The sequence below is a fragment of the Epinephelus moara genome, chromosome 23 (genome assembly GCF_006386435.1).
Source record: "Epinephelus moara isolate mb chromosome 23, YSFRI_EMoa_1.0, whole genome shotgun sequence".
NCBI classification, from domain to species: domain Eukaryota; kingdom Metazoa; phylum Chordata; class Actinopteri; order Perciformes; family Serranidae; genus Epinephelus; species Epinephelus moara.
This window is the reverse complement of record NC_065528.1, coordinates 29,103,807-29,121,819: the sequence shown is the minus strand read 5'-3', so window position 1 is coordinate 29,121,819 and position 18,013 is coordinate 29,103,807. Positions and strand designations below refer to the sequence as shown.

At 40.1% G+C, this 18,013-nt stretch overlaps 1 protein-coding gene across 1 annotated transcript; it reads right to left on the bottom strand.

Annotated features, from left to right (window-relative positions):
- Positions 1–78: 78 nt before the first annotated feature.
- On the bottom strand, positions 79–17,034 carry zgc:194209 (uncharacterized protein LOC570908 homolog). The gene is made up of 9 exons (XM_050036364.1): positions 16,926–17,034; positions 9,608–9,697; positions 8,852–8,973; positions 7,673–7,774; positions 7,397–7,549; positions 7,191–7,306; positions 4,900–5,060; positions 3,940–4,135; positions 79–1,565 (listed from the first exon to the last, which is right to left on the bottom strand). Coding segments are annotated over exons 1-9 (1,152 nt in total). The 5' UTR covers positions 16,928–17,034; the 3' UTR covers positions 79–1,355.
- Positions 17,035–18,013: the final 979 nt, after the last annotated feature.

Below are 18,013 nucleotides of genomic sequence, written 5' to 3'. Positions count from 1 at the left end.
CCTGTTCATTAAAGGCAAAAGCCCAAAAAATAATCTTTAAAAAAATAAATAAATTTAAAAAAAAAACGTAAGAAATAACGTGTAAAACTCAAAGCTTTATTTATGTCCTTACCTTTACATCTTATCCACTACAATTACCTTTTGAGAGAAAAGGCCTGTTTTTATTTAACATGCAGTAGTTTAGTACGTACCTGTTGTCGTACATAGTCTTGCTGTCTACATGAGGAATTAGCAAAACATCTCCCATGGAAAGCCAAATTAAATACAAAGATTAAGTTCTGACACAAAAACTTTTATTGTTTTCTAAATTAACTAATAGATCATTTAGTCTATTAAATGTCAGAAAATTGTTTTAAAATACCCGTCAGTGTCCAAGGAGAGCTCTTCAAATGTCTTGTTTTTTTCCAGAGAGATTTAGTTTATAATTTCATAAAACAGAGAAAAGCAGAAAATCCTCACTGCGACGCTGGGACCAACAAATCAATCATCTCAGCTCCGTTTGCAACACAATCAAGACTCAGGGATCTCACTGAAATGTCATTTTTATAGAAAAAAATTAATTTAAAACCTAACTTTATAGTTTGGTATTAATAGTACACGTACAAATACATATTCCCACAGTCTGAAATTTCCAAGGTTAATTTAAAATTCCTCCAAGAGAAAGTTTGTCGATTTCGACGGTCTAGGCCGCAGGAGGAGATTTAATTAGTCCAAACTGACAGAGACAAATCACTCAGAGTCAGTTTAAGCTTCCATGTCTCTTACAGAACAGAATTATTAATAGACTCTAGAAAGTAGGTGAAAAATGCAAAGTTAAAGTGTCTGTTGAAGTTTTATTCCAGTTTAATTCCAGTTGAAGGGAAAGTTGATGGATTCAGTGTTTCTTCTGCTGCTGCTGCTTGTCTGCAGACATCAAGTGCAATGATACAGTAGGTTGTACAGTATTTTGGGTAGATGATGTGGTTTGAGCTCATCGTTTCTGGAGCTCTTTATGTCTTTAATGCTAAAAAAGTTGTCAGTTTCTATCCGACAAACATCACTTGGTTAATTTCCTCATTTGGTTTGAGCAGACGCAAGTTCCCACATGAAGTTTAACCTTTCTGAAAGTGTCTTTAGACGACCACAGTTGCTCCATTCACCTCACAGGTCATTAGTGGATCAGCTATAAAGACCGACCTGAAACCACAAAAGTGGTTTCATCTATGCAACATTCACACGTCGCTCCAGAGGTGGACACCGACTAAAAACTTCAAAAATGTAAAATCCAGAAGCGGCACAAGTGTCCTCAGACGTTTAAACTGTCCAAAAATAAAAATGAATAAGCCTACATTTAGTTTCCTGTGTTCAGTCGATCATCAGCTCTCCCATCCCTCAAGGACAGGTAGAAATGGCAGGTCAGTGCTGCCCAGGTAGGTCCTCCCTCGGTGCTGGAAGACGTCGCTGATGGCCCATGTTAGGCGCCCTTCAGGGTCATGCAGCGTTCCCACAATCTCGCCATCCAATCCCAGCTCCAGGATCAGAGCGTAGCGTGGCAGCAGGACGTTGTACCAGCTCAGAGGAATCACCTGAAGACATTAACATGTTCGGTGTCATATATCTATGGTTTGTCTTAATTCATCAAGTATATGAAACAAATTAAATATATGAGAGTTTTAAAATATATGAAACAAATTAAATATATTCCAGAGGAGAGAAAGTATATGAAACAAATTAAATATATGAGAGGAGAGAAAGTATTTGAAACAAATTAAATATATTCCAGAGGAGAGAAAGTATATGAAACAAATTAAATATATGAGAGGAGATAAAGTATATGAAACAAACCAAATATATATGAGAAGAGAAAGTATATGAAACAAATTAAATATATGAGAGGAGATAAAGTATATGAAACAAATTAAATATATGAGAGTTTTAAAATATATGAAACAAATTAAATATATTCCAGAGGAGAGAAAGTCTATGAACCAAATGAAATATATTCGAGGAGAGAAAGTATATGAAACAAATGAAATATATGAGGAGATAAAGTATATGAAACAAATGAAGTATATTTGAGAGGAGAGAAAGTATTTGAAACAAATTAAATATATTCGAGAGGAGAGAAAGTATATGAAACAAATCAAATATATGAGAAGAGAGAAAGTCTATGAAACAAATATAATATATGACAGAAGAGAAAGTATATGAAACAAATCAAATAAATATGAGAGAAGATTAAGTATATGAAACAAATCAAATAAATATGAGAGGAGAGAAAGTATATGAAACAAATCAAATGAGAAGATAAAGTATATGAAACAAATCAAATATATAACAGAAAATAAAGTATATGAAACAAATTAAATATATATGAGACAAGATACAGTATGTGAAGTCAACCAAAATATGTGAGACAAGATGAAGTATATGAAACAAATCTGCACATGTAAATAAATATTTTTTCCTCTCAGAATGAGTTTCTCCTGATTGAACTGATTTTACTTCAGTAAACGATCCTGGGCACACACCACTGCAACTGAATAAGCACGTAAACACTGATATGGTTCTTTTAATTTTACCCAAAATACATCATTTTAGTGGGATCCTTAAATCCACTCACTAGTCTGGTGACACATGCACATCAAACACATTTTAAATAAAAGGTTTGTTTTAGTTGAACTGAGCTGAAAAACAGTTTTTACATCAGTGTGACCTCAACTGACATTTCCCAAAGTTCACTGCAAGTTCACGTTTGTTTCCTTCCAAGTGTGTGTGTGTGTGTGTGTGTGTGTGTGTTACTAAAGAGTGGTCCTGCCCCCGTCCTGCCAGATTTCACACTGTCTTGCCTCAGTGCAGCCTGGAACAAAGCCTGTTATTCTCTCCTGACTGACAGACAAGATAATTGTGAATCACACAGTGTTCCAAATGGATCATGGGAAAGTTGTCTTGGTTAAAACTGCTCTTCCAAAAACTGCACAGCCTCAAAGTGTATTTAGAGTATCAGGATCTGTGGGGTTCGACCCGTCAATGTTTTGACTCTGAAAAGATTTTTTTAATGGGACTGCTTAACGTTACATGATTGAAAAGAGTTTAAAGTTTCTCCCAAAACTGCCAAGAATAGTCTGGTTAATTAGGAGACAGGTCTCTCCTTCCACTGTGTATCACCAAAACTAAAATGTGGACTTGCATTGGCAGGCTTTGTTGGCGCCTGAAAAACTGTTTATACAGAAATATTCTGTAATCTTGTCAATTCAGAAAGGTGCTTTCCAACTTGCTGCTTCTCACCACCCTGTGGCCAAAGCAGTCTGTCAACATTATCAGCAAAGGCCTGCAGTGATTCCCTGCTTACACCATCAGAGTCAGAGGAGAAACTTTTACGCAGTTGTCTTGCAGTGCGATGAATTGCCTGTTTCATGTACTGTTTGACCAGACATGTCCATATTTTGCTCTTCAATTGAAAGCTCTCAGTGCACTCCTCTTCAGGTTCTGGGCTTTCATTTGCACAGACCGCAGAACCAGTCAACTCACTGATTTCATTTGCAATACTGTCAGAGCTGAGGCTAGAGTCACTGAGTAGCACATCAAGCTCAGAATCACAGGCGTCACCTAGAAAAACGTCGATGGTGCTGCCCATCTCCTTTGAAAGTATGCTCTGGACTTCAGATATTTTACTTGCGGTACTGTCAATGCTTCCCATGTTTACAGCCATTGAGAGGTCGCTGTCATCATCGTCGTCATCATCGGAGTACTCATCATCTGCGTCATCAACATCATCATAATCATCATCTGGATCGATAATTATTTAGTCAGTTTTTACTAATGTCCACCTTTAGCAGCTAATTACATGGTCTCAAGGTGTGTGTGCTCCTCTTTTCTTCAATACTAATCCCTTGATTCCTCCTAAGATCATATTGATTATTAAAGACCATTATATATTAACTGTAAAAACACACTGACCTTTGCCAGGAAGCGTTTGACAGCTGGGTACGGGGCGATCAAGTCCAGGAATGGAGGCATGAACTTCCGAAACCGTGTCGTCGTTATGCCGACCAGGAATGTTCCATGGTCGCTAAGGCGGATGTTGTCGGGGTAACCGATCATGTTGTCCATGACGATCTCCTTGGTGCCAGCCTTCGGGCCCTTCAGCCAATATCTGAGAGTAGACCGAGAGACGACTGAGCAGCTGATGTTTATCTTTATAGTGTGTGTGTGAAAAGTTTACCACATGAGTGATGCAAACAGGGAGTGTCCCCACAAGTTGCCAAAAAACTGGTTTGGAATTAAATTTGTTTCAGTTCTTTGTTTGGAGTGATATTTGTCTTTATCAGTCACTCTTAAGCAAGATATATACTTCTGCTTCAAATCGACTCTGCGTCGACGCAAATTTCTGTAAGCTGAAACCATTTCCCTCAGTGGAAACAGAACTTTTATTTACTTTAATTTCACAGATAAGAAACAATAAATTGTGAAGACAAAAAAAGCCTCCACAAAAAAAAGCATTTTAAGTCTTGTGTGTGATTTATCCTGGCTTCATATGAGCAGAGGAAATCTCCGCTCGTCGCTAGGCTAATTTATACAATGTAAAATGCCATAGGCTTGTGCTAAAAACATTAGCATGTTGTATTTGTGGAGAAAATGTGTCTGTGAATGCTGCGAGTTACAGTGAAGCTGATTTGTGTACTTGTGTTTGAAATTATCTCTATTAAGCCATGTTTAATGTGTGTTTAATGTGTGTTTAATGAGTGTTTAAAGTGTGTTTTTAATCAACTAATCTTTATAACATTTCACAGAAACCCTTCCGCCGACCAGTGTTTTGGAGGTATAACTGCAGAGGCTTGTTTGATCACCTGGGTGGTCCTCAAAAGTGACCAAAAAACTGGTAGACCCGACAAATGATAAAAACAAGACTGTGCGTACCTTATTATGCGTCCGATGCTAGTCTCAGCCAGCAACAGGAAGTGTTCGTCAGGCGACAGCACGATGCCGTTGGGCATGTACAGAGAGTCCAGCAGGACCTTCACACTTCCCTTCTCTGGATCGAAGGAGAGAAGACGACCGAGGGTGTTCAGCTCGATCACCTGAAACAACAATCAGTTCAGGTTTACTTCTGATTAGCTTTCTTGTTTAATTTAGCTTAGCATAGCTTTGTTTAGTTTTCAGCTCAGTGTATATGTTTAGTTTATCTTAGCTTCATTTAGTTTAGTTTGGATTTTCTTTTTAGTTTAATTTACCTTAACATAGTTCAACTTTTAGCTGACTTTACATTTTTAGTCTGGCCTTTGTTAGTTTAACTTTTTAATTTGTCAGAGTTTAGTTTGACTTCTAGTTTGGTCAAGTTCAGTGTGTAATTTTTAGTTTGTTTATTTTAGCTTTGTTTAATTTAGATTTGTTGAGTTTATCTTTTTAGTTTGATTTAGCTCAGCAGCTTAAACACATCACATCATTGCCATCATAGCTTCTGTTTCTGTTTTTAGTTTATCTTGACTTTGTTTAGTTTACCTTAGCATACTTTTGTTTATCTTTTAGTTTAATTAATATTTTTATCTTAGTTTATCATAGCTTAGTTCAAAGTTAAGTCTGACTTCTGGTTTGGTTTAGCTTTTAGCTTAATTTGTCTTTTTTATTTAGTTTATTTGAATTTGGATAAATTTAGATGACAAAATGTGACTAATTTTAATTCCTTACAATAGTTTAGTTTAGTTTAGGGCACTTAAAGTGCAGTGGAGTGAGCAAAATCACTACCTGATTTAGGTACTACCTAACTACCTGGGTCAGCATAAATGGCACGGCTCTACGATGGTTCAGATCATACCTAACAGACAGTAGTTTTTCTGTGGGCATTGCAGACGCCAGGTCTGGTGCAACAGATGTCCACTGTGGGGTGCCTCAGGGGTTAGTGCTAGGTCCGATTCTCTTTTCAGTTTACATGCTCCCTCTTGGCCATCTTATACGCAGATAATACTCCGATCTATTTGAGCTGTGATCCAACATACAACTATCAAAACATGACTAGCCTGCTACACTGCCTTAAGGACATTCACAAGTGGATGTCACAAAACTTCCTGCAGCTTACTGCTGACAAGACAGAGATATTAATCACAGGACAAGCTAGTGCAAACGTTCAAATATCACAGTCTTGGTTCTCTGTCCCACTTGATAACTTCACACTGCAGAAACCTTGGTGTCATTTTTGATCAGTTAAGACAAACATGTAAATTTAGTAGTTCAATTCAGCTTCCACCATCTCAGAAATATCTCCAGAATCAGATCCTTCCTTTACAACAAACATCTGGGAACTGTTATTCACGCAATCACAATCAGTCGATTAGATTATTGCAAGTCCTTGCTCCCTCTGCTGCCAGAGTCTTGACTCGGACTAGAAAACATGACCACATCACACCAATCCTAGCTTCCCTACGCTGGTTACCTGTTGCTTTTAGAATTGATTTTAAAATTTTATTGACTACTTGTTGACTACATGTTCCTCCTCGCACCCTGATGATCCTCAGATGAACCTTTTCTTGTTGTTCTGCGATCTAGATTAATTCACAAAGGTGACAGAGCCTTTGCAGTCAGAGCTCCTCGGCTTAGAGTGACCTGCCTGAGGAGATCAGGGCTGCTTGTTTAAAACTGCCTTTCATCGATTTCTTTTGTGTATTCTAATTTTATTGCTTTTTCTTTTATTTGGATTTGTAAAGCACTTTGTGACTGTGTTTTGAAAGGTGCTATATAAATAAAGATTATTATTATCATTATTATTATTTACCTGTGTTGTTCAGGTTTGTCTTGATACAGGAAGTCAGATTTTGTTGAAGTGCATGTACACACTGCCTCTCCTTGAGCCTCATCAGGAGCACTCAGCACTTCCCTGAACTGAATGGACTCTTAGTGTTCTCTGTTTTGTGGCCAGCCCATGAATGACCCATTAAAAAGCACAAGCGAATGTCCTCGTGTTATTTGGAGGGCTGCAGTTGCTGAGCAACGCTTGGAAAACAAAATTGTAAGACCCTGCTTGCATCAGATTTCTTTTGCTGGTTATCTATTAGCTCGAAGACACACCCTGCTGCCTACATCACTTCTTCAACCTCTTCTCATCCCTTTTAGACGTGTCATGGTGCTTTTAGATTTAAAATCTAAACAGAGGTGTTTGGAAGATCTCTTTAAGGCTAACTGACTCTAAACTGATCCATCTTTCCCCCTCATCTCACCTCCAGTTTGACGTGTCTGCGTCCCCAGCGACTGGAGGAGTCAGTGAAATAAATGATCCCAGTTTGGGAGGAAATCTCCAGCCCGTTCAGGAAGGCAAAGTGAACGCCATCAGCACCTGAGGAACAAATGAAAGAGGGGTCATAGACACAGAATTTCATCATCAAGAGGGCTTTATTTATCACGCACGCCAGCACATACACAACACCTTGTGAATTAGCCAGCAGCAGAGTCTTCTCTCCAGTTTTGGGGTTGACGCTGTGCAGCCCAAAGTACGAGTCAGCGACTATCAGCTGACCGTGACGATCCAGACGGACCCCGTGAGGACGGCCGCACACGGGCTCGTAGTCTGTACTGCTGCCTGCGCTCACACAACACACACAAGTGTTTTTTTAATAGGTTAAATAAATGAGTGAGGAAGAGAGGAAGGACGCAGTCGTCCCTGGAAAACAAAGAAAACAAGAAACAGAAATAAAACACAAACCACATTCAGGTAAATTCTGTCCCATCTGTGTGACGAGGGTGAGACTGTCATCAGGGCCGATCCTCCACAGCTTCCCGTCCACTGTGCCTGTGTACACGTTACCTGAGACAACAACACAGACTGATGAGTCAGAGTGAAAAGAGCCCCACTCCGTGAAAAATAAGGTGAATCGAGACAGAGCGCAACGCGTCATAATCTGAAAGCCATGCCCCCAAAGGGGAAATGAGGACTGCTTTCCCTTCACACTTTCCACCTCCTTTTCCAGCCTGTTGAGTTTTCCCTAAGTCCAAATACTGAAAAGTTGCTGTGTGGTTAGCTGCACGGCCAATAAAAACCCAGAGCTTAGCTTTCATCAGCTGCCGAGCAGAAAAACGGAACCTTGTAGAAGACAAAAGTGGATACAGGCAATAAAACGTGAGGCTTCAACAGGGGAGAAATTGTGGGATCCTGACCCGCAGTCCGCTCTAGCACTTCTATCAGTCTACCAGCATGTAGAGGCATGTCTCAAAACAACAACGTGTGGCGGTAGTAGGAGCAGGCTGACGGCTGAGCATGTCGAAATGCTCATCTTCTTAAAAAAGAATCTCCACATCATGTTTTTTCCAAGACGAGCAAGGTAAGGAGAAGGGACACTGAGGTAGACCAGCAATATTAAGCTTATCAATATACCGTTGCCTCTCTGGTAGGCACAGCGTGCTAAAATAATCCTTTGCCATCTTATTATTAGCTAATTATTAGCTAGCTATAGCTAATAATTTTAGCTAGCTAGCTAGCAATTCAGTTGTGGAGACTTGAAGGCGCGGCTGCAGAGGCAGAATGACAGCGAACGAGCGAGGAAGCGGAGGAGAAAACAGGCCTCGTTTCCCCTTTGGAGGCGTGGCTTTCAGATTATGACGCGTTGCGCTCTGTCTCTATAGAAGTTTTGTAAAAGAAAACTACAAAGCAATACTGAAAAGCAAATGTGTCTTAAAAGCAGCCATTCAAGCAGATAAATTCAACATGTCACATGAGATATAAAGTACAGGGGGCCACAAGGGTCAAAATACTTCCTAAAGTACACAAGCAAAGGTCGTGTTTTATTTTGTGGCAAAGGCCAGAGGTCAAAACCCACCCAGGTGATGATAATCTCTGAGAGTTAAAAACTAGTTTGCCTACAAAGATTAAATCCAGCATGCTCACCCTCCTCATCAGCAGTGAAGGATTCTGGTCCGTGTAGTTTCCCAGTAAACAGCCTGTGGCCCTTCTGCAGCCGGGTGTTGACCGCAAGCGGCCCCTCAAGAGCCGGGGGAGGCCCCTTCAGTCTGGAGGACAGATGCGGATTAAATAGTTCCAGACAACTGCAGTAAAATGACACAGTGTTATGTTTTGTTTTATTTTTTACCCCTGTGCTTATATAAAATTAAATATTGAATTTATATTTCAGTAAATGTTTGACTCCATCTACGTCCCAACCCTCACCTATGGTCATGAGCTCTGGGTAGTGACCAAAAGAATGAGGTCGCAGATACAAGCGGCTGAAATGAGTTTCCTTTGTGAGGTGTCTGGGCTCAGCCTTAGAGATAGGGTGAGGAGGTCGGACATTTGGAGGGAGCTCGGAGTAGAGCCACTTATGTTCAACCAATCACCTTTGGTTAACTTTATGTTAGCTTCTTTTACAATTGTTTTAAGGCTTTTTAATATTGATTATCATCTCTAGAGCAGTTAAAGGTCTAGTGTGACAGATTTAGTGGCATCTAGTGGTGAAGTTGAGGACTGCAACCGAGTGAAACTTCTCCAGGTAAGAAAACTACAGTGGCCAAAGCATAGAGACGGAAACATGAATGGCCCCCCCAGCTCATTATGAGGTAACAAAAACATAATGATTCTTTTTTCAGGTGAATATACGCTACACACTGATGTTTTTATGTGTGTCTATGTTTGCCTGCGTGTACTTACACATGTGGTTTGGGGTCAATGGGAGAAGGCAGCAGGTAAACTCCGACAGCCAGAGCGAGCAGAGCCGCCAACAACGATCTCTTACCCAACCTGACAGACAGCACACATAAACAGTCCATTTATTACCTCTGCCAAGGAGGTTATGTTTTCGCCGGTGTTGGTCTGTTTGTTTGTTTGTTTGTCTACAAAATAACTCAAAAAGTTATGAACGGATTTTGATGAGTGCTGCTGAGGCTGTCAGACCATAGACTTTATTATTTTGTCCACTTTGCTTCAACCGATCACCACCAACATTTTATCATCTGTTCCTTGTCCCATTATCCACCTTTCCTGAAAATTTCATAAAAATCCGTTCATAACTTTTTGAGTTATTTTGCAGAAAAACAAACAGACAAACAAACAAACAGACCAACGCCGGCGAAAACATAACCTCCTTGGCGGAGGTAACAAAGAGAAGAGCCAAGAACAAAGTCAGTGCTAACAGAACAAAAAACTAAAACATAATTCTGACTGTTCATTAACTTATTACATAAATAGCTTGCTTGACCTCTGTACTCACACACATTCCCAAATATCACAAACTATAAATGTGCAATCTAATTATATAAAAGTATGTATGGTGTGTTCTGTACAGCCTAATTTTTTGCATCATTTTGATGGAGGCTCCAAATTAGCCCAATGGATTTCCTGTCCCTCTCCGCACTGCTCCTCTTTGTCATTCTTGTGTAAAAAATAGAAATAAAAATAAAAAGGTTATAAAGAACTTGGTTTCAAAATCCGAGGGCTATTACACACATATCCAGATAATTGTGGGTACTGAAAGTGTTTCAATCGTCCCTGGTCTCCCCTACTGTCTCACCTGCATCAGGCGGGAGCAGATCTGGGTGATCTGTCTCCGAGGAGCGTTGGCATGCAGATGCATCTGCCACGGCATGAAAAATTGATTGATCACATTCTCAATGCCTTTTGTCCAGTTTGCTTAAATGACGTTTTAAATGAAAATACAGACATTTTCTCATACCTGTAGTGCTACTCATCAGTCGAGGTTGTTTTGGTGTGAATTGCAAATTGTTGGAGCTATCAGCTGTAGAGATGTCAACCTTCTCTCCAGTACAATGGAGCTAGATGGCATTTAGCTTGTGGTGCTCAAAGTGCCAAAAACATTTGAAAAACCCAACAGCAATTTCTGTCCTTCAGAAATCATGACCTGTTTACTCAAGATAATCCACAGACCTTGTTGTGAGCAGTATAATATAGGAACTACTTTCTTTGCTAGCTCACGTAGCCCTACTGAGCTAGCTAACATTACGCACAATGTGATTTTGCTAAGTAGAACATGCTCCTGGATCAAAATCCCCACTGTTGCCAACTCCTCAGTAAGAAAAGGAGCTATTGGCTGTCCGAAAAATCGCTAGTAGTCGCTAAATGATGTCATCACCTAATTTGCATAATTGACCATGTGCATGTACTTGTAATGGACGCTGTAGGAGAGAGTAATAACGTCGTGGGAGAGACACAAAGTGAGTGAAAAACACCCTGAATATGTTTACAACTACAAATTAACTTTCTTTCAGTGATTTATTTTTGACAAAGAAAATTTTACATTTACATCAATCAGCCAGCGGCGGCTTCCTGCATGCATGATTCATTTGCAGTCTGGACGCGGAGGGGTTTAACGTCTCTGCTCTGACTGCAGCTGGGAGGGACTGCTGCGTGAGGACTGGGCCGCCTGTGAGTGCTTTGGAATAGGGAAGGGGCCCACGGCAGCACCCACTGCTCGTTGAGTACACACACACACACACACACACACACACACACACAGGTGAGCACACTAGGCGTTGNGGAAGGGGCCCACGGCAGCACCCACTGCTCGTTGAGTACACACACACACACACACACACACACAGGTGAGCACACTAGGCGTTGTCACCTAAATGACAAATTCCAGCACTTGCTGCTCCTGCCCCCTTGGCCCATATCAGGATCCACTACTGTCGGGATGTATCAGATCAGTCCAATCAGCCGTCCATACAAGTTACATAGCTAACACGCTATCAATAACCGATATCCAACCGATATAAATCAATAACCGATATCCAATCAGGGGGTGTGTCGGTCGGTAAAAGACTTCCACTAAAGGCTGCACTTGTGCATCCTCACTTCCCTCTCCTCTGAAAGCCTCCTCTCTCCTCAACTCCTCCGAGTGCATTTAACCAACTGAGATGTCCTACAAGATGCCGCGTCTCGATCCATTTCCAGGTCAAGTGACAGAGGATAGAGGAATCGAGGAGGGATATTGGAATGAGGTCTAGAGTCACTCACTCTACCTACATACTTTGTAAATACACGTACTGCTGTATTTCAATAAACCAAGCCAGAAATTAGCACTATCAGTTTTATTTTATGCCGCTCGCGATGCGGCCTAGGCTGCCGTTGTGCCAAGCTAGCGTGTTAGCTATGTAACTTGTATGCTGCTGGTGGGCTGTTGTTGTCATCCAAAAGCCAGAACCACTTGTACAGTTAATTATTACAGTGAGCATTTTTTGAACATGTTTCACTGTCAGAACAGAAGACAAAAACAGGCTCCTCATTTTTAGTCAGCTGTTGCAGCAGAATGACATTCTCTGGGATATTTGATCAGCAGGAGCCAACTGGTGTGAATCTCCACCTGTTTTTAATGTCACACAGTGTGCTGCCGGTGCTTAGCAACGGTTGCTAAGCTGCAGTCATTTGTTTAGGGGGAGGAGTTAAGCAGACAGGTTGCTAGGTGATGTCATCACCTTTTAGAATGTCTTTCTGAAATATGCCTTTGTGACATCACGTTACAATTCCTGCCACTTAGTAAGTACAAGCCCAGGTCTCACCTCTGTAAGACGCGCATCGCATTACTGTGACGTGTTGAGGACACATTACTGGACCGCACAATCCTACTCATCGTCGTTTTAGATAAAATGGCAGCATCACAGAGAGCAGAGGCGTCCCAGTTTGGAATGGACCAACTTCGTCCTTTAGTGGACAGATTTTTCCAGCGGCTGTCAGGACCACAGCTTCAAATGACTAAGGATCAAACACCAGATAATGCCACAATAATTATGTTGGCGGAGCTGCTGATAGATATGGTGGTATATCTGACAGACTCCTTTGTTGCCAATGTGACAGCTTATAGACCGATAACTAAGGAGCATGTTGCGTCCACAATGGGCAACGCAGTCCCAGAGGCTTTTGCTCAAGTTCTGGGCGTAGACATTACAGACCCTGACGTCAGCTCACAGAGCTTGACTAAAATCATGTCTGAGGAGGTGTCTAAAAGCGTCAACTCCGCCATCACGGCGAGCCGAGATGCAGAGAGTCAGTTTATGTCTCGCATGACTCCCTCTTGCAGACTTAATGACATGGTTAAGCACGCTCGATCCATGATACAGTCATTCCTCTGCCGAATGAAATCATTTCTTTGCCTGTCTCAAAAATCTTCACCTGGAGATCTAGAGATTGTGGACAAAGAGGATGATGGTGATCATGATGAGAGCAGCTCATTATCTGTACAGGTAAGAAGCCTGACTGATTCAAGGAAATCAGAGGACAATGCATTATCTGTACAGGTAAGAAGCCTGACTGATTCAAGGAAATCAGAGGACAATGCATTATCTGTACAGGTAAGAAGCCTGACTGATTCAAGGAAATCAGAGGACAATGCATTATCTGTACAGGTAAGAAGCCTGACTGACTCAAGGAAATCAGAGGACAGCTCGGAGAGTAAAAAATCTCAAGTCCAGAAAATTGTGTCTAAGGAGCTGGGAGATGTCCTAGATACTTTACTGGATGATGCCTCTGACGCTGAGCGTGATGTGTTGCTACGTGACACCTACCAGGAGAGTGATAGTGTCGTGAGTGACATCAGCGAGTTTGCTGGTGCAGCAGTTGGGGCAGATAAAAGCCTAAGACCCAAAATAACGACTCTGTTGGCTAAACAGTATGCCAAACAGTTAATACATCGGGCCGCAAGAAATCTTAAGAAAATATTCTTGCCCAACAGGAAAGTGATCAGCAAAGAATCACTGCAATCCTTTGCTGACACTGTGTCTGAACTGCTCCGACCAGAGGGTGGTGAGAAACAGCCAGCTGGAGATGAAGCCTTGCAGTTAGAAAAACTGCGACATATTGCAGAAGGTAGAGACCTAGTCTTTACAGAGGCACTGAGGAGTCTCCTTTCTGATTACACCATCGAGGGGATGATTCCACAGACTGAGCTTGGACCATTTAGAAATACAATGGCCAACATCAGGTGGTTTACTTCCAGGGCAGTGTGGCGTTTCCAGGTACTGCTGAAGTGGTGGATGACGTATCAGACTGGCATCCATTGTGACAATGTCATGAAGGCTTTAAATGCCACTGAGACAGGTGCTGAACCGGTGCTCCATTTAACACCAGGCCAGGATTCAGAGACAGAGAAAAACAAACTCTCTGTCCGGGTACTTGTTGAAAAGTTTGTCACAAGAGTCTTTAAAAAAGCTAAGGTCGACGTCAGATGTGAAGACCTCTGTGTCTACACTGACCGCCTTATCAGTAAAATGTGGGTTGAGGTTGAGGGAGCAGATTTTTATATCTCCCCAGAAACTTTTAAAGGCCTCGACAAGGCAGTTTTTAAGGACTTGTGTAAATCCTGGGGCTGTGCTGAGCTTGTTCTGCTGAGAATGAACCAAGGAGAACAAGAAATCAATTGCATAGCCGGCACCTTTACACACCATCTGATGAAGCCACCGAAGCAACGAAGTGCCATCTGCAGGTTCTTTTCCAGTCTGGGCCAAGCGATCTCTAAGCCCTTCACTTCAACCAGGGTCACTTCCATTTAGTTGACATCTGACAGGATTCATGTTGGAGGAAAAAATTGGCGTGAGGCCTTTTTCCTCCAACATGAATGCAATAGAGAGCTCATGTCCTGCCTCCCATCCAGGTTACCCCCAGGTTACCTTTTGGACACATGTGAGACAGGACTTGAGCTCTCAGGACCACCTTGGTAGTCAGCAGCACGATCTCACAGGTGAGGGTTCGATTCCCGGTTCTGAGCCTTTGTGAGTTTGTGTGTTGTCTACCTAGGTAGTACAGGTTTTCTCCGGGTGCTCCGGTTCGCCTGTTTTCTTCAAGCCATGCAACAAAAGCTAATTGGTTTCATGTTTTTACAATTCGATCACAAAAATTATATCAATTAAAAAAAACTAAATTTATCTTATGTCTCTTGTCATTATCTGTCATAGCTGTAAATATTCAAGTCAGGCTCAGGTTAAAGGTTTTGTGTAGAAAATACAGAGAAAAGACTGATCTTTTGTTTCTTTTTAATGTGAAAAGCAGTTTTTTAGCATGAAAGTTTGCTTTTGATACTTGAACTATGTTTTTCTGAGATCACTCTTTGTAGCAAGGTTCTGTTTCAAAAGAAAAATAATAGACTACAAGAATTCAAAATATTAGATCAATTCATTTCTCTTAGAGTGTGTCAGTGATCAGTCTGGCTGACTGCTGAGCAGATGTCAAGTTTTTCATGACTGAGTAAGTCATCCTGCGACAGTCACCGTCAGTCTGAACCTGAAGGTTTCGTGAAATTAACAAAACAGGAAAGTAGACGGTTTGGCCTTCAAATTAAAGTGTAGAAATTGTCATTTAAAACATAACTGTTTTGATCCATCAGCTTGATTTTTTTTCTCAAACTCAGAGCAGTCTACAAAAGAAAACACAGACAAACGTTATACTCCAACAAGATCAGGCCCCCACCACCAGACCAGAGGCCATAATAAAAGCAATGGCATCACATATTAATAAAATTCAGCTATACATGTCTGCACACATGTGAATGTGCGCATCTGAAACATATCTAACCCACAACAGACTGTGAAATATTTCCCATGTAGCTCCTTTTTCTGATGCCGTATACGAGGAAATGTTAAAGACAGAGCTCAGTAATAGTCCACCTTGATGCAGGCAAGGAAAAACAATTGAAATAGTCAGATGCATGTGTCACCTGGTAAGGTTAGTTTAGGTGAACAGGGGAGCTCATGCACTTTCTTGACCTGGGAAAATAGTGTGCCAAATAATAATAATGAACACTAATATAACAATTGATTACATTTGAACAGATTGCGAAGCCCCTTAGGAGCACTCTTCACCTCATGCTGTTGTCTTTGCAGTTCACTGTCTGCAGTTAATAAGTCAACAGTGTTGTGTCACACATGGTGGAGTGAACCTTGACATGTACAACATGTTTCACGCAGGATCTATAACATGTAACACATGTTGGTTACACAAAAGATGAACCCATCAGTCCAAGAGTCTGTTGTGTGACTGACATTGATCTGAAACTACAGATCAATGTTCCAATAAATCAATAAGACTGCAGAGTGCAATGTGTTTTTCATTCCTTTTCTCTGTTCCCTCCTATCAGACGTTAAAAGAATAATGAGGCCAGGAAATAGGAGAAATCCCACAAGGCACTGGGTGAGGAACATCTGCAACAGTTTGCATACTAGTTTACATCTCCATTGTTTTCCCTACTTGTTGCCAAGCACTCAGCAAAAGCCTGTGACCAACTGTGCTGGTTGCATAATTCACCCTGACACATCTGGTGTCATTGGAAACTATGGGATGTTGACTAGAAGTCAAAGTTGATGTGTTGACTGCTGGTGGAGAAGAAGGGAGGACAGAAGACAATATAATAAATATGAAATGTCAGATGAATTTCTTTTAAATTGTTGTTGCTTTATCAGCCGAATTAAAGGCAACCACTGTGTTGTTAAGAGGAGTTGACACAACTCTGCATTGGATCAACACTTTCCCATGTGGATCCATCATTAAGGAAAAATTAGCGTTTTTAAGATGAGATCTGGCACATTGCATTGAGCAAAGTTTATTTTCTTGGGAACTGTCAATATATTATACATTAGATTTTTTTCTTTTCTTAATTTACATTTCTTTGGGTGGTTTAAGTCACTTACCAGGAAGCATGAATCAGTTTTGGTCAAATTAAACTCAATCCCCTCCCGCTCACAGCTGACTTGCATTAACACCTGAACCAGCTGTAAACGTTGAATTTATTAAAACAAAAGCCGTTTGATGCATTTGATTCAAGCCGAAAAGAAGTCTGGCCCCTAACGGCCCAGAACAACATCTCTAATTAAGATTTAGTACGACGCCGCTGCGGTAAAACAACAATTATTATTTAAAAATATATTTTTGAACGCAGTTTGGCAACGCCGGAAGAAGCTTCATACTGCTGTCGTTCACAGAACATTTGTTGTTTGTGAGTTTAAAGTTATTAAAGTGTCAAACTTACATAGTTGAGCTTTGAGTCAGCGTCTCTTCGTCCTGACCTGCTGGATCAAACAGGTCTGACTGAATGAGACACACAACACAGTGTGTGCAAGAGCATCCGGTGACCTTCAAAATAAAAGCGGTGAGGCACACGCTTCCGCTCCTTCTGTGCGTCTTTAAGTTACATACACACACACACACACACACATTACATATATATATACATTTCTGCTACTCTCCAGTGTTTTTAGTTTTTGAGTCATTTTATTCTATTTTATTTTTTTATTCCTAGTATTTTCTAGTCTTTATTAATTGTACTTTTTTTTTTAATTAATTTTTAATTTTTATTTTGAATCTTATAATTACTTGATGCTTTTGCAATATAGTCTTTGTTACATTTGTCCCTGCTACTTTTTAGTCTTTATTAATTGTACTTTTTTTTTTTAATGTACTTCATTTATTTATTTTTGTTTTATTTTATTTATTTTATTTTTTTAATCCTGCTATTTTCTAGTCTTTATTAATTGCACTTCTTTACTTTTTTTATGTGTTTCTTTATTTTTTATTTTATTTTTTTAATCCTGCGATTTTCAAGTGTTTATTAATTCTAATTTTTTCTTTTTACATTTTTATTATTTATTTTATTTTATTTATTCCTGCTTTTTTCTAGTCTTTATTAATTGTACCTTTTTTTTTTTTTTTTTAAATTTCAATCTTATTACTACTTGTTGCTTTGGCAGTATAGTGTTTGTCATGCCGATAAAGATACTGAATTGAGAAAAAAAAAAGAATGAATCATGTACTTATTTTTTCAGTGTTAGGGCTATAAAACACTGCAGGAAACCCTGGTGTGAAACTTTTATTATTAGTAGTATTTTTTGTTTATTTCTATCCGTGATACTTTCTAGTCTTTATTATTGTACTTTAAAAAATGTTAGTTATTTCTTCATTTATTATTTTATTTATTTATTTTTTATCCCTGCTATTTTCTAGTCTTTATAAATTGTAATTTTTAAAATATTTATTTCTAATCTTATTATCACTTGCTATAAAACACTGCAGGAAACCCTGTTGTAAAATATTTTTTTAACCCCCTCCCCACTGTTTGAC